The following is a 23011-nucleotide window of genomic DNA, read 5'->3' on the forward strand; positions in this document are numbered from 1 at the left end:
AGCAAGCAGATTTCCCCCTGAGTATTTACTACGGAAATCTGTGAGCGTTCAGAGAAGCTGAATTACACAGTGAACACAGCGTCCCACCACCTGGATGCCACAGTTAACGTCTTACTACGACTGCTTTGTAGGAGATGGACACATATGGGATGGACAGATGTGTTTTCACTAGCTCCAAATAGGAAAACTAAAACAAATGCACCAAAAGTAGGATGAAATAACCTACTGCAGATGCTGGCCTGAGCTGAAGGAGCCCTGGGGGAGCAGGTGGGGGAACAGGAGCCTGGATGGGATGGGGTGGTGTGAGGGGCTGCCGTGAGCCTTCCTTGTGTCTCTGAGCACAGCACAGGGAGGCAGGTACCCGGACTGCTTTGATGCAGACAGGCTGCATCACACCGGCCACTTACGCAGCCCTAGTCTATTAGTCAGGACTCTCCTGGTCGCAAATGACAAAACATTGGTTTGAGCAGAAAAGAAATATATGGAACAGATCTGAGGTTCCCGGGTCACTGTGTGCAGGCCAAAGGTGCAAGACCGGAGCACAGATAGGCCAGGACCATAGACTGGGGTGTCCCAGGACTTCGTGTCACCTGTCTCTGCTTCTCTGTCGCCTGCACGTGGTATGAAGCACGGCTGCCTGCCGGCTCAAGCCTCCCTCATCCCTTGGAAGGCCCAGCCACTTCTTTGCTTCTCGCTGGTTAAAAACAAAAGCAAGAGAAGAATTGGCTAGGCGCGAGTCATGTATTGATCCTGCCCAGTCTCCTGTGGCCAGGGTTCAGGGTGCCCGGAAAGCAAAGTCTTAAGGTTTATGTCCTCTACGAGTCTTGGGGACCCGGTCAGTCCTGTCATTATCCTTCAGGAGTGAATGCTCTACACCTGCGCCGCCTGATAGAGGAGCCACCAGCCCCATGTGGCGATGAGCCCTTGACATGTGCTGTGAGTGCAAAGTACACACCAGAGCGGCCGCCTTGCCATCTTCATGTCTCCTTGACGTCCTCAGAGATGCTGGCTTCCCCACCTCCCGCCTCTGCTAAGCCCTGCCTCAGATACACCGTCCTGGGAAGGGAATAAAGGATCCGCCCCGAGATGGCGGGACCAACTGCAGCTTCCTGTGGCCACAAGAAGGCGTAGCTAAGACATTCTCTAGGAATCTTCTCTACTCTCCCTTCTAACTTGCTGCACCAAATCTGTCAGGCCCTAAAGAGAAACAAGCAAGATAGAAAAGAGTCAGAAGAACCTATACTTCTTCCTCCATGAAGCAAATTATCCTTAAAGAAAAACAAAACTGTGTGGCTGACAGGGTCTTGGTGCCCTGGCCGGATGTCAGGCACGTGCCTCTGAGGTGGGAGAGCCGAGTTCAGGACATTGGTCCACCAGACACCTCCCGGCCCCATGTGATATCAAAGGGCAAAAGCTCTCCCAGAGATCTCCATCTCAATGCTAATTCCCAGCTCCACTCAACGACCAGCAAGCTACAGTGCTGGACACCCTATGTCAAACAACTAGCAAGACAGGAACACAACACCACCCATCAGCAGAGAGGCTGCTGAAAATCATACTAAGTTCACAGACACCCCAAAACACACCACTGGACTCGGTCCTGCCCACCAGAAATACAAGATCCAGCCTCGTGTAACAGAACACAGGCACCAGTCCCCTCCACCGGGAAGCCTACACAACCCACTGAACCAACTTTACCCACTGGGAGCAGACACCAAAAACAACGAGAACTACGTACCTGCAGCCTGCGAAAAGGAGACCCCAAACACAGTAAGTTAAGCAAAAGGAGAAGACAGAGAAACACGCAGCAGATGAAGGAACAAGGTAAAAACCCACCAGACCTAACAAATGAAGAGGGAATAGGCAGTCTACCTGAAAAAGACTTCAGAGTAATGATAGTAAAGATGATCCAAAATCTTGGAAATAGAATGGAGAAAATACAAGAAATGTTTAACAAGGACCTAGAAGAACTAAAGAGCAAACAATGATGAACAACACAATAAGTGGAATTAAAAATTCTCTAGAAGGAATCAATAGCAGAATAACTGAGGTAGAAGAACAGATAAGTGACCTGGAAGATAAAATAGTGGAAATAACTACTGCAGAGCAGAATAAAGAAAAAAGAATGAAAAGAATTGAGGACAGGGCTTCCCTGGTGGCGCAGTGGTTGGGAGTCTGCCTGCCGATGCAGGGGACACGGGTTCGTGCCCTGGTCCGGGAAGATCCCACATGCCGCTGAGCCTGCGCGTCCGGAGCCTGTGCTCTGCAACAGGAGAGGCCACAACAGTGAGAGGCCCGCGTACCACAAAAAAAAAAAAAAAAGAATTGAGGACAGTCTCAGAGACCTCTGGGACAACATTAAACGCACCAACATTTGAATTACAGGGGTCCCAGAAGAAGAAGAGAAAAAGAAAGGACTGAGAAAATATTTGAAGAGATTATAGTTGAAAACTTCCCTAATATGGGAAAGGAAGTAGTCAATCAAGTCCAGGAAGCACAGAGTCCCATACAGGATAAATCCAAGGAGAAACATGCCAAGACGCATACTAATCAAACTATCAAAAATTAAATACAAAGAAAAAATATTAAAAGCAGCAAGGGAAAAGCAACCAGTAACATACAAGGGAATCCCCATAAGGTTAACAGTCGATCTTTCAGCAGAAACTCTGCAAGCCAGACGGAGTGGCAGGACATATTTAAAGTGATGAAAGGGAAAAACCTACAACCAAGATTACTCTACCCAGCAAGGATCTCATTCAGATTCAGTGAAGAAATTAAAACCTTTATAGACAAGCAAAAGCGAAGAGAATTCAGCACCACCAAACCAGCTTTACAACAAATGCTAAAGGAACTTCTCTAGGCAGGAAACACAAGAGAAGGAAAAGACCTACAATAACAAACCCAAAACAATTAAGAAAATGGTAATAGGAACATACATATTGATAACTACCTTAAATGTAAATGGATTAAATGCTCCAACCAAAAGACATAGACTGGCTAAATGGATACAAAAACAAGACCCATGGGGGCTTCCCTGGTGGCGCAGTGGTTGAGAGTCTGCCTGCCGATGCAGGGGACACGGGTTTGTGTCCCGGTCCGGGAAGATCCCACATGTCGTGGAGCGGCTGGGCCTGTGAGCCATGGCCGCTGAGCCTGCACGTCTGGAACCTGCACGCCTGGAGCCTGTGCTCTGCAACGAGAGAGGCCACAACAGTGAGAGGCCCGCGTACTGCAAAAAAAAAAAGAAAAAACCAAGACCCATATATATGTTGTCTACAAGAGACCCACTTCAGACCTAGGGACACATACAGACTAAAAGTGAGGGGATGGGAAAAGATATTCCATGCAAATGGAAATCAAAAGAAAGCTGTAGTAGCAATCCTCATATCAGACAAAATAGACTTTAAAATAAAGACTATGACAAGAGACAAAGCAAGACATTACATAATGATCAAGGAATCAATCCAAGAAGAAGATATAACAATTGTAAATATTTATGCACCCAATGTAGGAGCACCTCAATACATAAGGCAACTGCTAACAGCCATAAAACGGAAGATTGACAGTAACACAATAATAGTAGGGGACTTTAATACTCCACTTTCACCAATGGACAGATCATCCGAAATGAAAATAAATAAGGAAACACAAGCTTTAAATGGTACATTAAACAAGATGGACTCAATTGATATTTATAGAACATTCCATCCAAAAACAACAGGATACACTTTTTTCTCAAGTGCTTATGGAACATTCTCCAGGATAGATCATATCTTGGGTCACAAATCAAGCCTTAGTAAATTTAAGAAAATTGAAATCGTTTCAAGTATCTTATCTGACCACAATGCTATGAGACTAGATACCAATTACAGGAAAAAATCAGTAAAAAATACAAACACATGGAGGCTAAACTACTAAATAACCCAGAGGTTACTGAAGAAATCAAAGAGGAAATCAAAAAGTACCTAGAAACAAATGACAACGAAAACACGATGACCCAAAACCTATGGGATGAACAAAAATCAGTTCTAAGAGCGAAGTTTATAGCAATACAATCCTACCTCAGGAAACAAGAAACATCTCAAATAAACAACCTAACGTTACACCTAAAGGAATTAGAGAGAGGAGAACAAAAGAAACCCCAAAGTTAGCAGAAGGAAAGAAATCATAAAGATCAGATCAGAAATAAATGAAAAAGAAATGAAGGAAACGATAGCAAGGATCAGTAAAACTAAAAGCTGGTTCTTTGAGAAGATGAACAAAATTGATAAACCATTAGCCAGACTCATCAAGAAAAAAACGGAGAAGACTCAAATCAACAGAATTAGAAATGAAAAAGGAGAAGTAACAACTGACACTGCAGAAATACAAAGGATCATGAGAGATTGCTACAAGCAACTGTATGCCCATAAAGTGGACAACCTGGAAGAAATGGACAAATTCTTAGAAAAGCACAACCTTCAGAGACTGAACCAGGAAGACATAGAAAATATAAACAGACCAATCACAAGCACTGAAATTGAAACTGTGATTAAAAATCTTCCAACAGGGCTTCCTTGGTGGTGCAGTGGTTCAGAGTCCGCCTGCTGATGCAGGGGACACGGGTTCGTGCCCCGGTCCGGGAAGATCCCACATGCCGTGGAGCGGCTGGGCCCGTGAGCCGTGGCCGCTGAGCCTGCGCGTCCGGAGCCTGTGCTCCACAACGGGAGAGGCCACAACAGTGAGAGGCCCGCATACCGCAAAAAAAAAAAAAAAAAAAAAAAAATCTTCCAACAAACAAAAACCCAGGACCAGGTGTCTTCACAGGTGAATTCTATCAAACATTTAGAGAAGAGCTAACACCTATCCTTCTCAAACTCTTCCAAAATATAGCAGACAGAGGAACACTCCCAAACTCATTCTACAAGGCCACCATCACCCTGATACCAAAACCAGACAGTCACAAAAAAAGAAAACTACAGGCCAGTATCACTGATAAACATAGATGCAAAAATCCTCAACAAAATACTAGCAAACAGAATCCAACAGCACATTAAAAGGATCATACACCATGATCAAGTGGGATTTATCCCAGGAATGCAAGGATTCTTCAGTATATGCAAATCAATCAGTGTGATACACTGTATTACAGATTGAAGGATAAAAACCATATGATCATCTCAATAGATGCAGAAAAAGCTTTTGACAAAATTTAACACCAATTTATGATAAAAACCCTCCAGAAAGTAGGCAGAGGGAACCTACCTCAACATAATAAAGGCCATATGTGACCAACCCACAGCCGACATCGTTCTCAATGGTGAAAGACTGAAACCATTTCCACTAAGATCAGGAACAAGACAAGGTTGCCCACTCTCACCATTCTTATTCAACATAGTTTTGGAAGTTTTAGCCACAGCAATCAGAGAAGAAAAAGAAATAAAAGGAACCCAAATCGGAAAAGAAGAAGTAAAACTGTCACTGTTTGCAGATACACTGAGAATCCTAAAGATGCCACCAGAAAACTACTAGAGCTAATCAATGAATTTGGTAAAGTAGCAGAATACAAAAAAATTAATGCACAGAAATCTCTTGCATTCCTATACACTAATGATGAAAAATCTGAAAGAGAAATTAAGGAAACACTCGCATTTACCATTGCAACAAAAAGAATAAAATACCTAGGAATAAACCTACCCAAGGAGACAAAAGACCTGTATGCAGAAAACTGTAGGGCACCGATGAAAGAAATTAAAGATGATAAAACAGATGGAGAGATATAGATATACCATGTTCTTGGATTGGAAGAATCAACATTGTGAAAATGACTATACTACCCAAAGCAATCTACAGATTCAATGAAATCCCTATCAAACCACCAATGGCATTTTTCACAGAACTAGAATAGAAAATTTCACAATTTGTATGGAAACACAAAAGACCCCAAATAACCAAAGCAATCTTGAGAAAGAAAAACGGAACTGGAGGAATCAGGCTCCTGGACTTCAGACTATACTATAAAGCTACAGTAATCCAGACAGTATGGTACTGGCACAAAAACAGAAATATAGATCAATGGAACAGGATAGAAAGCCCAGAGGTAAACCCACACACATATGGTCACCTTATCTTTGACAAAGGAGGCAAGAATATACAGTGGAGAAAAAACAGCCTCTTCAATAAGTGGTGCTGAGAAACTGTACAGCTTCATGTAAAAGAGTGAAATTAGAACACTCCCTAACACCATACACAAAAATAAACTCAAAGTGGATTAAAGACCTAAATGTAAGGCCAGACACTATCAAACTCTTAGAGGAAACATAGGCAGAACACTCTATGACATAAATCACAGCAGGATCCTTTCTGACCCACCTCCTAGAGAAAGGGAAATAAAAACAAAAATAAACAAATGGGACCTAATGAAACTTAAAAGCTTTTGCACAGCAAAGGAAACCATAAACAAGATGAAAAGACAACCCTCAGAATGGGAGAAAATATTTGCAAATGAATCAATGGGCAAAGGATTAATCCCCCAAATATACAAGCAGCTCATGCAACTCAATATAAAAAAAACAAACAACCCAATCCAAAAATGGGCAAAAGACCTTAACAGACATTTCTCCTAAGAAGATATACAGATTGCCAACAAACACATGAAAGGATGCTCAACATCCCTAATCATTAGAGAAATGCAAATCAAAACTACAATGAGGTATCACCTCACACCGTTAGAATGGCCATCATCAAAAAGTCTACAAACAATAAATGCTGGAGAGGGTGTGGAGAAAAGGGAACCCTCCTGCACTGTTAGTGAGAATGTAAATTGATACAGCCACTATGCAGAACAGTATGGAGGTTCCTTAAAACACTAAAACTAGAACTACCATACAACCCAGCAATCCCACTACTGGGCATATACCCTGAGAAAACCATAATTCAAAAAGAGTCATGTACCACAATGTTCATTGCAGCTCTATTTACAATAGCCAGGACATGGAAGCAACCTAAGTGTCCATCGACAGATGAATGGATAAAGAAGATGTGGCACATATATACAATGGAATATTACTCAGCCATGAAAAGAAATGAAATTGAGTTATTTGTAGTGAGGTGGATGGACCTAGAGACTGTCATACCGAGTGAAGTAAGTCAGAAAGAGAAAAACAAATACTGTATGCTAACACATATATATGGAATCTAAAAAAAAGGTTCTGAAGAACCTAGGGGCAGGACAGGAATAAAGACACAGACGTAGAGAATGAACTTGAGGACACGGGGATGGGGAAGGGTAAGCTGGGACGAAGTGAGAGAGTGGCATGGACATATATACACTACCAGATATAAAATAGATAGCTAGTGGGAAGCAGCCGCATAGCACAGGGAGATCAGCTCGGTGCTTTGTGACCACCTAGACGGGTGGGATGGGGGGGTGAGAGGGAGACGCAAGAGGGTGGGGATATGGGGATATATGTATACGTAGAGCTGATTCACTTTGTTATACAGCGGCAACTAACGCAACATTGTAAAGCAATTATACCCCAATAAAGATGTTAAAAGAAAAAATAAATGAGTCACAGGGGTGAAAAAAAAAATACAAACCAGATTTTGAAGAGTGACTACAAAAGAAGTAAAAGACCTTATTAATGTGTTTTACATTGATTGATACTATTTTGAATGTATTGGGTTCAGAAAATATATCGTTAAAATTAATTTTACTTGTTTCATTTTACGTTTTTTCATGTTCCTATTCGACCATGTAAACTTAGGTCTGTGGCTCTTATAATATTTCCATTGACAGTGCTGCTGTAAACCGTTTGGTCCTCAAAGCGTGGTCCCCGCACCAGCAGTATCAGCATCACCTGGGAGCTTGCCAGAAATGCAAATCCTCAGGCCCTGCCCCAGACCTAGGGATTCGGAAGCTTGGTGGTGATGCTAGGGTTGCGGGCTGGGGTGCAGGCAGCCGTCTGCATTTTAACAGAACCTCCAAGGATTCTGATGGACTCTCAAGTTTGAGAACCACTGCTCCAACCAGAACATGTTATCTCCCTTTAAAGACCGGGTTGTGTTCTGTGTGATGATTTGAAAGCTTTGAATCTCCACCCCCCACCCCATCTTTGTGGAATTGAAGGAATTTCTTAGTTACATTCACCTGTGAGCTGTTCAAAGGTTTTCCTTTTGTCAGCTTTCAGGTACAGGTGCTCAGCGGCTTGAATATCAATGGAAGCGATAGTGAAAATACTTACCAAGCACATCAAAGCAACACCAGCACTTTCGTAGGGATCTTCTATAACAAACCAGAAATCTCAAGTGGTGCCGGCTGCACTTGATGACTAGGAAACAAAGCCAAGAATGCAGCCACAAACAGAGAAGGAAAAAGACTTAGAAACTGAGACTCATAGCTTTCTGTGTCTGATGTTGCCTTCAAAAAATAGTGACGGTGTAAGAGAGGCTTCGGCAGTTTGCCTCAGAGGACTGCTAGGATCGGTTTGGGGTCTGTAGGCCCTGCCCCCTGGGAGACCTTCTAAGCCGTGACTCTTTCTCTGATGGAATTCCCTGTGGAAGGTGCAGGAGAAATGAAGTGCTCCCTGTAAAAGCTTTGCTGCCACCCAAACGCGCCGTGTGTGTGGTAGGGAGAGACGGCATGCCCCTGGCCTGGAACGTGTCTGACTTATCCTTTCACCTGGGAAGGATGGGCTCAGATCTTTTTATAATACAGAGTGGGACCCCAAAGTCCACGAAGAGGCAGAGTAAGTTGGGTGCGGCTGGTAAAATGGAGCTCAGAAGTGGGCTTCAGGGCTAGCATGGTGTGTAGAAGCAACAGAACTTTCAGGAACAGCTGTCATGTGTGGAGCAGGTGCCCTGTGCCAAGGTGTTTTGTATATTTCATTTCCACTTCTCACAATAGCCATGTGAAGTGTCTGCTATCGCTGGCTGTGCCTGGTACCTCATAAGCACGCACACCATGAATGTTTCCTGGACGTTGTTATGAAAAGATGGAGAGTCTGAGGTCCAGGGTGGTTAGTGACTTGCTTTAAAAAGTTCTACTGTGGGCTTCCCTGGTGGCGCAGTGGTTGAGACTCCGCCTGCCGATGCAGGGGACACGGGGGAAGATCCCGCATGCCGCGGAGCGGCTGGGCCCGTGGGCCATGGCCGCTGAGAAAAAAAAAAAAAGTTCTACTGTGCCCTCTGGAATCCCCATTGCATTACCTTAATCTTTTCCTAAAACAGTCCCTTCTCATTCTTGCTTTCCTTTAATAACAAGAATAATAACGATGAGTTGTGTTGGTTATGATTATAGCCGGCATCTGTTAAAAGCATGCTATGTGTCAGACACTGTTATTCTAAGCACGTCCTATGGCTAACTCATTGAAGCCTAAAAGCTACACTCTGAGGTAGGTGCCATTGCTAGATCTGATTTTTAGGTGAAGAAACCAAAGCACAGAGAGGTAAAGTGATTTGCCCTAGGTCACACAGCTAGTAAGAGGCAGAGCCAAGATTCCAACCCAGGATTCTAAGTTTGGACTTAGAGCCCATGTCCTTAGTCACCAATCTGGGCCGCCCACGTGATGTGGCTTTCCTGCAGCCCCATTTATTTGCCCTCACCCCATGAGGTATGGCCAGAGCCTCTGACTCCTGTTGGTCTCCGGCCCAGCGGGAATGTTAAAGCCCTTGGAAACACAGTGCCGGGCCTAAATCCCGCTCTGCCTCACCCTTACAGCCTTGAGTGAGTTAGTTAATCTCATGTTAGTTTTCTCAGGTCCAACACGGCAGAGTTGTGGTTTGAATGAGAAGAAACTTGTGGGTAAAGGACCTAGAAGGACCCACGCCGCCCCATGTCATCAGCTCCCGTCCGTTTCCTGAATTCTGCCCCCGACCCTCCAAACAGCCTTGTCCTCCGTGTCTTCAAAGCAAGAACTCGACTTTGCCCTCCTTCCACCTCCCCTAGGTGCCTCCTCTGGTCCTGCTGACAGAGGGCTCTCCCCAGCGCAGCCCCAGCCGGAGGGTTCACCTGGCTGCAGACACATGGGTGTCCCCGTTGTCAGCTCACCAAGTCTGAATCCTTATCACTGCTGCAGACCTGGGGAATCTGGAGGGTCCTGCCCTGGTCCCACATGCTGCTCCCCCTCTCCCCGGCTGCCTGTCCCCACCCTCTAGCACATACCTGCGGGCTCTGGGATGCTTTGCTGCCTCACCTGCCGGTAAAAGCCTGGTGGTCTTCCAGGCCTGCTCCAGGGCACCTGCTCCGGGAGGCCACCCGCCTCTCCCGTCCTAGTTTTCTGAGTCACTGCACAGGAACCAGGCCCTTTGCTGGACATTAACTCAGAGCACAGGCCTGCCTGCTCCGCTTTGACACGCGTGCAGCCTGGCCCCGTGGACTAAGTACACTGTGTGTATTGGGGATGGACGCCCAGCCTGCAGTAGGCCTTCCGGGTCACAGTGTCCAGGACGGTGGGAGCAGCCCCAGGGGTCGTGGTGAGAGGGGAGGAGTCCCAGGGTCTCTGCTCCGGCCCCGCTCCCCCTTTCTCTCTCTCTCTTCCCCAGGGTATGTGCATAGGGCTGCTCTGGGCTCCCTGGGATGATGGTACCCAGAAGGGATGCCCTCGGTTCTTTCACCGGGACCCGACTCTCCCGGCCCACTTCCTCCTGGCTCTCACATCTGGGTGGAAGGCAGTCGGATGAAATCACATACGAAAGGCTGTTCAGTGGCCGAAACGCCCTTGAACCTTTAAACTACCAGCAGCTGATATTTCAGATGGTCCCCATATCCCACAGGACACCTTAGGTGGGGGAGCAAAGGGTGGGGGAGAAGGGCGTCTTCTCAGGACCTCCCTGAAGCACATTCTTTTGGTGTGAAATGTTGCTTCATCCAGACCCGAGGTGATTAATCACAGCATCTCCATATTGTCTGTGTGGAATGAATGTGAAGTCTGCCTTAGGGTTAGTAGTCAAAATTCACCGTGTTTGAAACGGAGGTTAGATCAAGTCAGTCACTACAATGCTTGCCTTTCACCGCGGTGCCTTGGCAGTGCCGGCGTTTCTGATGTAAGGAAGGGTCGGAGGCAGCCATTGCTGGTGGTAAGCAGATGGGGAGCGAGTGCAGCCTTAGTCTAGGATCATGACGGGGCTGGCACGCCCTCCTATTTATCAGCCCAGAGCCTGGGGTATTGTTGTTGTCACATCGTTATAGTACTTGTGCTTTGAGCAAAAGCTTTACATTGATACAATATGCAATAAGCCTGATCAACAAATTCTTTAAGCCTAAATAAGTAAATAAAATCTAATATAACAGCTAGGATTTAGGAGGTGAGAAGGATCTTAGATGATTTAATCAAGTTCTTCTGTTTTTTAGGTGAGGAAACTGAGTCCCTATATAATAACTTGCCCAGGGCCCAGCAGCCAATCAGTAACCTATTTCTAATACATAACAATACCCCATGCTCTGGTTCCAGACTTTTGTTTGTAAGTATGAAGGTGCTGCCGTGGCTACCAGCCCAGAGAACCATCATGGAAGGAGCACTGGGAAAGCTTTCAGACAGCAAAGAGGGAAGTTTCTGGCTGAGTTCCCACAGTTGTAACGGTGATTATGGTGATGCTGCTGCTGCTGGTGGTGGTGGTGATAATGGTGGTGGTGATGGTGCTGGTGGTGATGGTGCTGGTGGTGCTGGTAATGGTGGTGATGGTGGTGATGGTGATGATGGTGATGATGGTGCTGGTGGTGATGGTGATGGTGGTGATGGTGATGGTGGTGATGGTGATGGTGATGGTGGTGATGGTGATGATGGTGATGATGGTGGTGGTGGTGGTGATGGTGATGGTGGTGATGGTGATGATGGTGGTGGTGGTGGTGATGGTGATGGTGGTGATGGTGATGATGGTGATGATGGTGGTGGTGGTGGTGGTGGTGATGGTGATGGTGATGGTGGTGATGGTGATGATGATGGTGGTGACGGTGGTGATGGTGATGGTGATGGTGGTGGTGATGGTGATGGTGATGATGGTGATGGTGATGATGGTGGTGGTGATGGTGGTGGTGGTGGTGGTGGTGGTGGTGGTGGTGGTGATGGTGGTGGTGGTGGTGGTGGTGGTGGTGAGTGGTGGTGATGGTGATGGTGATGGTGGTGATGGCGGTGATGGTGATGGTGATGGTGGTGATGGTGATGGTGATGGTGGTGATGGTGATGGTGATGGTGGTGATGGTGATGGGTGGTGATGATGGTAGTGATGGTGATGATGGTGGTGATGGTGATGATGGTGGTGATGGTGATGATGTGATGGTGATGGTGATGGTGGTGGTGGTGATGGGGATGGTGGTGATGGTGATGATGGTGATGGTGATGATGGTGATGGTGGTGATGGTGATGGTGATGGTGGTGATGGTGATGATGGTGATGGTGATGGTGATGGTGGTGATGGTGATGGTGGTGATGGTGATGGTGGTGATGGTGATGGTGATGGTGATGGTGGTGATGGTGATGGTGATGGTGGTGATGGTGATGGTGATGATGGTGGTGATGGTGGTGATGGTGATGGTGATGGTGGTGATGGTGGTGATGGTGGTGATGGTGATGGTGGTGATGGTGATGGTGATGGTGGTGATGATGGTGATGGTGATGATGGTGGTGATGGTGATGGTGATGGTGGTGATGGTGAGTGGTGATGGTGGTGATGGTGATGGTGATGATGGTGATGGTGATGGTGGTGGTGGTGATGGTGATGGTGGTGGTGGTGATGGTGATGGTGGTGGTGGTGATGATGGTGGTGATGGTGGTGATGGTGATGGTGATGGTGGTGATGTGATGGTGGTGATGGTGATGGTGATGGTGATGATGGTGGGTGGTGATGGTGGTGATGGTGATGGTGATGATGGTGGTGGTGATGGTGGTGGTGGTGATGGTGGTGGTGGTGGTGGTGGTGGTGGTGGTGGTGGTGGTGATGGTGGTGGTGGTGGTGATGGTGGTGATGGTGATGGTGGTGGTGGTGGTGGTGGTGGTGGTGATGGTGGTGATGGTGATGGTGATGGTGGTGATGGTGGTGATGGTGATGGTGGTGATGGTGATGGTGATGGTGATGGTGGTGATGGTGATGGTGATGATGGTAGTGATGGTGATGATGGTGGTGATGGTGATGGTGGTGATGGTGATGATGTGATGGTGATGGTGATGGTGGTGGTGGTGATGGGGATGGTGGTGATGGTGATGATGGTGATGGTGGTGATGGTGATGGTGATGGTGGTGATGGTGATGGTGGTGATGGTGATGGTGGTGATGGTGATGATGGTGGTGATGGTGGTGATGGTGATGGTGATGGTGGTGATGTGATGGTGGTGATGGTGATGGTGATGGTGATGATGGTGATGATGGTGGTGGTGATGGTGATGGTGGTGATGGTGATGGTGGTGAGGGTGATGGTGGTGATGGTGGTGGTGGTGGTGGTGGTGATGATGGTGATGATGGTGGTGATGGTGATGGTGGTGATGGTGGTGGTGGTGGTGGTGGTGATGATGGTGATGATGGTGATGGTGGTGGTGGTGGTGGTGGTGATGGTGGTGATATGATGGTGGTGATGGTGATGGTGATGGTGATGATGGTGATGATGGTGGTGGTGATGGTGATGGTGGTGATGGTGATGGTGGTGAGGGTGATGGTGGTGATGGTGGTGGTGGTGGTGGTGGTGATGATGGTGATGATGGTGGTGATGGTGATGGTGGTGATGGTGGTGGTGGTGGTGGTGGTGATGATGGTGATGATGGTGATGGTGGTGGTGGTGGTGGTGGTGATGATGGTGATGATGGTGGTGATGATGGTGGTGGAGGTGGTGGTGGTGGTGATGGTGATGGTGGTGATGGTGGTGGTGGTGGTGATGATGGTGGTGATGGTGGTGATGGTGGTGGTGATGGTGGTGTTGCTAATGATCATGATGGTGGTGGTGGTGATGATGGCCACTATTTATTGTGTTCTTAATTAGGGTCAGAAGCCTGGAGATGTGTGTGTTATTTTCTCCCTTTTAGAATCGAGGAGCCCTCAGCACCTTCCCCCATCACACAGGTAGGGAGAGGCGGAGGCAGGGTCCGTCACCAGCAGCCTCTCTTGGAGCCACAGGCACACACCTTAACCACGATGTGGGCTGCTTCCCATGGGATTGCTGGGCACCTCATATGTTGAATTCCCACATCCCGAGTCCTCTTTTGCATTGCCGCCCTTGTGAACAAAAGCAGACCCTGAGCTACAGCATCTGTGCACTGCTAAATCCCCACTGGAGACCCTCCAGCCCTGAGCCTGGGGGTTGACCTCCCACCTGCCACCCCTGCCTTCTGTTGCCTCACCCGCCATCTCACCAAGAACCAAGCTCTGTGGGAAGGGGCCGGGGGCAAGCTATACCCCTGAGCCCATGCCCCGGGGTGGGCGGGGATGGGGGCCGGGGTGGGATGGCTGGAGGCCGGTGGGGCCCTCTCACTCAGTGGGTGCCCCGTCCTGGTTCGCAGACCCAGCCTTGGCTCTCTGGGCCTTTGCTGCAGAGTTTGGTAATTCCGCACTTCTTTGTGTCAGACTTACTGATTTTAGGAATGTCGGAGAACCAGACAGAGGAAGGCAGAACCAAGAGCGTATCATTTGCAAAATTCCGTTAAGAATTCCCTTCCGTGTTTCCTTTGAGGTGTTTTCAAAGTCTAAGATCAGAATTGATTTCCCTGTGGGGACCCAGGAAGCCCCTGGCACGCTTCTAGGCCGAGTGAACAATAGTTCTTTTCTGTTGAGGAAATGGTGCTGACATCCTGAGCTATTGTCGTTTAGTACTAAATACATGTTACACTGATGACCTGGCGGATAATTTGAGAGGCTGGAGAGCTTGGGTGCAGGGACCCTTATTACTCTGAAATGGGAGGTAGGAAAGCGATCATGGGGTCCGTGTAAGAAGGCAGTTGAGGTATTTCTGAGTCAACCCTTGTCGTATTTCATCCCTTTTGTTAAGCTGTGGTGGCCTATGCTTGTTGGCTGGGCAGTGTGGTTACATTTACATCCAGTAAACTGCAAGCGTGCGCACGCAGATTATCCTGTCAATATTAACTGGTTGTTCTAAACATTAATCATTTGTTAAAGATCTCGACTAGGATTGCTTGGCTAATATTTAGACTTTTACCACCTTTTTTAAAATGTAGGCTGTGGGGAGTTAGTGTTTAAGGAGTAGAGTTTCAGTTTCGGAAGACGGAAAAGTTCTAGATGGTGGTGATGGTTGTACAACCACGTAATGTACTTAAGGCCACTGAACTGTACACTTGAAATGGTTAAAATGATAAATTTTACGTTATGTATATTTTACCATGATCAAAAATAACGAGGGAAAACCCCAGACGAGCAGTTGGCAGGGTGGCACCAGGGCTTTGCCCCTGGTTTAACCCATCCTCCAGTTTTCTTTCTTTTTTTAGTGAGGCACAACATACTTACAAATCAGCATATAAAGTGCATTAATGTCAGTCTTAGCTGTGCGGCCCATTGAATTTTTACGTGTGCTTAGATCTGTGTCACCGTCAGCACCCAGGCAAGATGTAGAACATGCCAGCGCCCAAGAAGTTTCCTTCCCAGCCCGTACCTCCCCCGGAGGGAACCACTGTTTTGACTTCTGTCACCATCATTTGCTTTTGTCCATTCTTTTTTGTGTGTGTGGTACGCGGGCCTCTCACCGCTGTGGCCTCTCCCGTTGCGGAGCACAGGCTCCAGACGCGCAGGCTCAGCGGCCATGGCTCACGGGCCCAGCCGCTCCGCGGTATGTGGGATCTTCCCGGACCGGGGCACGAACCCGTGTCCCCTGCATCGGCAGGCGGACTCCCAACCACTGCTCCACCAGGGAAGCCCAGTTTTGTCCATTCTTGAGCTTCACTTGCATGGAACCAGGCATAATATACTCTTTTGTGTCTGGTCTCTTTCACTTAGCATAATGAATGTGAGACCCACCCATTCATTACTGTATCGGTAACTATTTAAATTGCTGCGTGGTTTCCATTGTATACTGTACCACTATTTAATTTACCCCATCTGTTGAAGAACATTCGGGTTGTTCTAGGTTTGGCTGTAATAAATGAAGCTGCTATGAACATTCTTTGGAGGAGCCTGTGTAGAGCTTGAGGGTGTTTGCTGAATCACAGGGTGCAAATATTTACCTTTAGTGAATCCTCCCTGTTTTCCAAAGCGGCGACCAGTTTACACTCCCACCAGCAGACGGGGAGTGTTCCAGTTGCTCCCCAACCTCACCAGCACTTGGTATTTCTCTTCTCTTTCAAGCCATTCTGAGGGATATGTCGCAACACCCTGAAATCTAAATGCAAAGGTGGACATGCTTTTTTTGCATTGTGCAAATATCTAGACTCCTAACCTTCAGTATGTGACCCCAGAGCCAGCAAAGCGGGCTGGAGCAGGGCCCTTGGCCGGTGTGGTGGGCCAGGCTGCTGCTTCCACGTCCCGGTTGATTTGAGGGCGTTTTCACGCTGGTTCCCAGGATGTCAGGTGCGTTTGTGGTGGCATCTGCCTGCCTCCATCTTCTGGAACGATTAGTGTTCTTTAGCAGAGACTCACACTGGTTGAGAGAACTTATTTGTGGGTTTTCTCTTCCACCTTGAGAGTAATTTACCTGGGCCAGAGTGTGAGCTCATTTCGGGACACTTCAATACCTTTCAACAAATATTTGTTCTGCACTTCCCATGCCAGGGAAGAAAGCAGAAAAGGAGCCGAGGGTCCCTAACAGCCTTCTTCTGGCCTCCAAAAAAGTCCCTCTGCTCCCTTAGGAGGCGGTGTGTGTTTGGGGGCATGGGAGTGCTTGGGGTGAGCACGCGTAGCTGTTCAGTCAGATCTTTGTATCTCTTCCCCCTGCTTCCAACAGACGTATGTTTTTGTGCTACATTTTATTGTCTTTGAATTTCTTGTGCGTTGCCCTATCCTGACTTCTGTGTACCATACAGTTCTTTCTTCATCAGTTCCCAGCCTTTTAACTTTTTTGAAAAAAGACCTCATTATTTGACGTGTGAATGATGGGTAGTAACCACCCGCAACCTTATACCGGTCTCTGAAACAGTGATGGAGGATCACAGGTTTGTCTGCGCTTTTCCCCCCGCGCCTTCCTGCTACTTGAGGTGCCCTCGCTGCCCCTCAGCTGCTGGGCAGGTGGGCCTGCTTGGTGCTTTACTGGTTTATAGTGCTCCAGCCCGAAAATGCGTCTCTTCACCTTCTCTCTCTCCGTCCACCTCTCTCTCAGCTCAAGCGGGCCAGCAGTGAGGACACGCTCAACAAGCCAGGCGGTGCCGCCGCTTCTGGGGCAGCTCGACTGAAAAAGACGTCCACGTCCGGGGCCGTCTCCGAACTCGCGGAGAGCCGCCTGAGGGGCCCCCCAGGTAGGAGGGCCTGAGGGGGGGGAGGTGGGAGGGACTCAGAGTGGAAGGACTCAGGCAGGTTGGGGGGGGACAGGTGGGAGGGACCCAGGTGGGGGGCGCAGGTGAGAGGGACCCAGGTCGAAGGGACCCAGGCAGGAAGGGAGCCAGGTCAGAGGGACCCAGGCGGGCCTTTTCTTGTCCATTTGAAAGCACCTCGGGCATTCACGCCTCCTTCCCCATCAGATACGTACGGAGCACTTACTCTGAGTGAGGAACTGGTTCAGGCGACATCCCACAACAGGAGATGGGATGATCCACAAAAGGAAGCAAAGAGGCAGTGGGGAGCCCTGTGCTTCCCCCGGTCCCTCTGGTTGCCCATCATCTAGCATGTGTTGCGTCCCTGGAGATCCGGGCAGGGTGGTGCAGGCTCTGGGGCCGTCTTGGTGTCTTCGTGATGCTCCGCGTGTCAGATAAGCAAGTCAGTGCGTAAGTCCTTGGCAGAGGCAGGGGCACAGCATCCGTCCTGGGCCCTACGGAAGCCAGGAAGGTCCTCTCGGAAGGCTGTTCAGACTCGTTTAGATGCCAGTGGCCTCGGGAACCCCTGGGCTTTCTCAGTGTTACTAGCTCTTTTTGAGAAACCAAAAAGGGTTTTTTTTTTTTTTTCTTCTAAGTTTTAAAAATATTGATTTATTAATTCATTTTAAAATAACAGAAATAAAATTAAACCCATTACATGTTAACATAATTACCATATCTTTATGAAAAAATTTCAAAAACAAAAAATAATATTGAGAAAAATGGCATTTTATATCTTTGCATATCTTTATTTTTTAGAATTTTATTATTTTATACAGCAGGTTCTTATTAGTTATCTATTTTATACATATTAGTGTATATATGTCAATCCCAATCTCCCAATTCATCCCACCACCACCATCCCCCCTTCACTTTCCCCCCTTGCTGTCCATACATTCGTTCTCTACATCTGTGTCTCTATTTCTGCCTCGCAAACCGGTTCATCTGTACCATTTTTCTAGGTACCACATATGTGTGTTAATATACGATATTTGTTTTTCTCTTTCTGACTTACTTCACTCTGTATGACAGTCTCTAGATCCATCCATGTCTCAACAAATGACCCAATTTTGTTCCTTTTTATGGCTGAGTAATATTCCATTGTATATATGTACCACATCTTCTTTATCCATTCATCTGTCAATGAATGACCTGGCTATTGTAAATAGTGCTGCAATGAACATTGGGGTGCATGTGTCTTTTTGAATTATGGTTTTCTCTGGGTATATGCCCAGTAGTGGGATTGCTGGGTCATATGGTAATTCTATTTTTAGTGTTTTAAGGAACCTCCATACTGTTCTGCATAGTGGCTGTATCAATTTACATTCCCACCAACAGTGCAAGAGGGTTCCCTTTTCTCCACACCCTCTCCAGCATTTGTTGTTTGTAAATTTTCCGATGATGCCCATTCTGACCGGTGTGAGGTGATACCTCGTTGTAGTTTTGATTTGCATTTCTCTAATAATTAGCGGTTGTTGAGCTGCTTTTCATGTGCCTCTTGGCCATCTGTATGTCTTCTTTGGAGAAATGTCTATTTAGGTCTTCTGCCCATTTTTGGATAATATTGAGCTGCATGAGCTGTTTATATATTTTGGAGAGTAATCCTTTGTCCGTTGATTCGTTGGCAAATATTTTCTCCCATTCTGAGGGTTGTCTTTTTGTCTTGTTTGTAGTTTCCTTTGCTTTGCAAAAGCTTTTAAGTGTCATTACGTCCCATTTGTTTATTTTTGTTTTTATTTCCATTACTCTAGGAGGTGGATCAAAAAAGATCTTGCTGTGATTTATGTCAAAGAGTGTTCTTCTTATGTTTTTCCTCTAAGAGTTTTATAGTGTCTGGTCTTACATTTAGGTCTCTAATCCATTTTGAGTTTATTTTTGTGTATGGTGTGAGGGAGTGTTCTAATTTCATTCTTTCGAAAAGGTTTTTTTTAAACCATTATATTTGAGTCCAGAGCATAGGAAACTTAAAACGTCAGAGAATGTATTTCATTTTCTTTTGCAGCACATAGATAAGAAAGCTAAGCTTTCCGCGGTCTAACTCACAGTGCAGCTCAATTAATAATAGTAATGTACTGCTCAATTGTCTAAGGTGGGAACACAGCTGAAATATGACATTACTCATTTATAATAGGAGGTGAATGGTAGACTACTTGTGATTTTTGCACTGTTACATAAAATATCACAATCCAGATTAGCTTTCCAAAGGTGTATTTTAATTTATTTAGTTTTCAAAAAGTTGAATCTGTGAAGAATATATGTGGCTTTTTTTTCCTAGGATGCAGGGGAACGGCCTTGTGTTTCTACATAATGGTTTTACTTTTTTTTTTTTTAACTTGACACTTCATTATTTTTTTTAATTTTTATTTATTTATTTTCTTTTATTATTTTTTTGTCTGCATTGGGTCTCAATTGCAGCACGTGGGATCTTCCCTGAGGCATGCGGGATCTTTCGTTGCAGTGTGCGAGCTCTTTATTGTGGCGCGTGAGCTTCTCTCTAGTTGTGGCGTGCAGGTTTTTCTCTCTCTGGTTGTGGTGCATGGGCTCTGCAATTTGCGGCACTTGGGCTCTCTAGCTGTGGCGCGTGAGCTCTGTAGTTTGCGACACTTGGGCTCTCTAGTTGTGGCACATGGGCTTAGTTGCCCCACAGCATGTGGGTGTTAGTTCCACTACCAGGGAATGAACCTGTGTCCCCTGCATTGGAAGGAGGATTCTTAACCACTGGACCACCAGGGAAGTCCCCACATTTGGTTTGTAAAGTACAACATATGAAAGTACAACTTATTTTTATCAAGGCAGCCTAAAACTGATTCTAAAAGTTAACAAAGGGACTTCCCTGGTAGCACAGTGGTTAAGAATCCACCTGCCAATGCAGGGGACATGGGTTTCAGCCCTGGTCCGGGAAGATCCCACATGCCGCGGAGCAACTAAACCCGTGCGCCACAACTACTGAGCCTGTGTTCTAGAGGCTGCGTGACACAACTACTGAGCCCGCATGCCACAACTACTGAAGCCTGCACACCTAGAGCCTGTGTTCTGCAACAAGAGAAGCCACCACAATGGGAGGCCCGTGCACCGCAACCAAGAGTAGCCCCCGCTCGATGCAACTAGCGAAAGCCCGCATAGCAACGAAGACCCCACACAGCCAAAAATAAATAAACAAACAAAAAAATAAATAAGGGTTAACAAAGCACCACTAAAAACTAACAGACTGACCTCACTCTCAAATATTGATGCAAAAATGGGAGATGAAAATATTAGCAAGTGTGATTCAACAAGAAATTAAAAGAACAGTAGTGCACATCACAACCAAGTGGGTTTACGCCATCCAGGAATGGCTTAATAGGAGATTGGGGAATATAATCCATCATACAATATTAATAGACTAAAAAAGAAAAACCATATGGTCATCCCCATAGAGATGGAAAATGTCTTTGACAAAATTAACACTCTTTCTGATTTAAAAACAAGCTCTTGGTAGACTACAAGTGTATGGGTACTTCTTTAGTGATATGAAATATATGTATCTTGGGACTTCCCTGGTGGCGCAGTGGTTAAGAATCCGCCTGCCAATGCAGGGGACATGGGTTCGAGCCCTGGTCCAGGAAGATCCCACGTGCCGTGGAGCAACTAAGCCCGTGCACCACAACTACTGAGCCTGAGCTCTAGAGCCCGTGAGCCACAACTCCTGAGTCCATGTGCCACAACTACTGAAGCCCGTGTGCCTAGAGCCCGTGCTCTTCAACGAGAGAAGCCACCGCAATGAGAAGCATGTGCACTGCAACGAAGAGTAGCCGTCATTCACTGCAACTAGAGAAAGCCCGTGCATGGCAACGAAGACCCAACGCAGCCAAAAGAATCAATAAATAAATTTATATTAAAAAAAAGAAATATATATGTATCTCAAGCCAAAGCCAGCACTATGCCCAATGGTGAAATCCTAGAAGTCTTTCCATTAAAATCAAGAATGATTCAAGGTTGCCCACCACCAAATTTTTCTGCAAGTATTAACCTAGGCAGTGAGACAGGAGAGCTATAGGAGTGTATTCATGTTGGAAATGAGGATACAAGATGATGATTTTATGCAGATAATACCACTGTATGTTTAGAAAAATGCTTAGAATTTCCTGAAAGTTGTATCCTGAGAAAAAACTTAGCATGTGCTAAAAATCTATTAGATATAAGAGTTCAGTGTGTGGCTCATTATAGAATATAAAATATCAATAGTTTTCTTATCAGTGACTAGTTAGAAAAGATAATAAGAAATAATCCCATTTATGAAGGAACAAAAGAGGTAAAATACCTAGTAATAAACTTAATATTACCAGAGCCTCTATTTTAAAAACTCTTAAAACCCTTTTAAAGGACATAAAAGAAGATATAAATACACATGATTCTTGGATAATAAGACTAAATATAATATAGGTTAAATTTAGGGACTTCCCTGGTGGTGCAGTGGTTAAGAATCTGTCTGCCAATGCAGGGGACATGGGTTCGAGCCCTGGTCCGGGAAGATCCCACATGCTGTGGAGCAACTAAGCCCGTGCGCCACAACTACCGAGCCTGCGCTCTAGAGCCTACAAGCCGCAACTACTGAAGCCCACATGCGTATAGCCCGTGCTCCTCAACAAGAGAAGCCCCAGCTCGCTGCAACTAGAGAAAGCCCGCAGGCAGCAACAAAGACCCAACACAGCCAAAAAAAAAAAAAAAAAAAAGATTAAATTTAGTCAGTATACAACAAAGATGTCTAAATTGTTCTGTGAATTCGTTTTCATCACAATTAAAATATCAGTGGGAATTTGAGAGTAGAAACACTGATAAAATGATACTGGGTTTATCTAATAAAACAGGGGTTCTCAACTGCGGGCGATTTTGCCCTGCACCCCAACCCACGGAACAAGCGGCAAAGTCTGCAGACATTTTTTGGTTGTCATCACTAGGGGGGTGATACTGACATCTAGTGGGTAGAGGTCAGAGATGCTGCTAAATATCCTACAAGGCACAGGACTTCCTGCCCAAAATGTCAATCGTGCCGCTGATGATAAACCCTGATCTAGGAGAATAAATACTCTAGAATAAGCAGGAAATTTCTGAAAAATTAGTGATCGAGGGACTAACCTCTTCAGTGGAACAGTGGAGACAGTCCAGAATACACTGGAGGATTTCATGTAGGATAAAGACGGCATTTTATATCAAGACGGATAATTCACTCAAAAATAATAACTGATTGGATTTTTAGGGAAAAATAAAGCTGGATCCCTATCTCACTCCTCTCATCAAAATAAATTACAAGTGAATTAGAGATTAAATTTTAAAAAGTGAAACCATGCAAGTACAAAGAGAAAACATGAGAGAATCAACTTGTAGTCTCGGCCCTGGAAGGGTCTTTCTAAGTAGAAACAAACACAGAAGCCATAGAGGAAATGGTGAAAAATCACATAAGTATTAAACACTCCTTCGTAAAAAGAGGAAATTATTTGCAAAACATGTAACAAAGGGGGCTTATTTACAAAGAGTTTGTATAAATCAATAAGAAAAAGAAAAATAGTAAAAAAAAAAAAAAAGAGTAGTTCACATAGAATGGAAATACAGATAGCCACTAGG

At 46.0% G+C, this 23011-nt stretch overlaps 1 protein-coding gene across 1 annotated transcript in view; it reads left to right on the forward strand.

Annotated features, from left to right (window-relative positions):
* The window catches only part of SPECC1 (sperm antigen with calponin homology and coiled-coil domains 1), a 206620-nt gene that overhangs the window by 27387 nt on the left and 156222 nt on the right, over positions 1 to 23011 (forward strand). The window contains exon 3 of the mRNA XM_089900267.1: positions 17221 to 17356. Coding sequence (XP_089756393.1) covers positions 17221 to 17356 — 136 coding nt within the window. The remainder of the gene's footprint in view (positions 1 to 17220; positions 17357 to 23011) is intronic.

The sequence above is a fragment of the Delphinapterus leucas genome, chromosome 19 (assembly GCF_059928025.1).
Source record: "Delphinapterus leucas isolate spDelLeu-1000000601 "Yukka" chromosome 19, BTC_Dleu_Yukka2, whole genome shotgun sequence".
Lineage (NCBI taxonomy): Eukaryota > Metazoa > Chordata > Mammalia > Artiodactyla > Monodontidae > Delphinapterus > Delphinapterus leucas.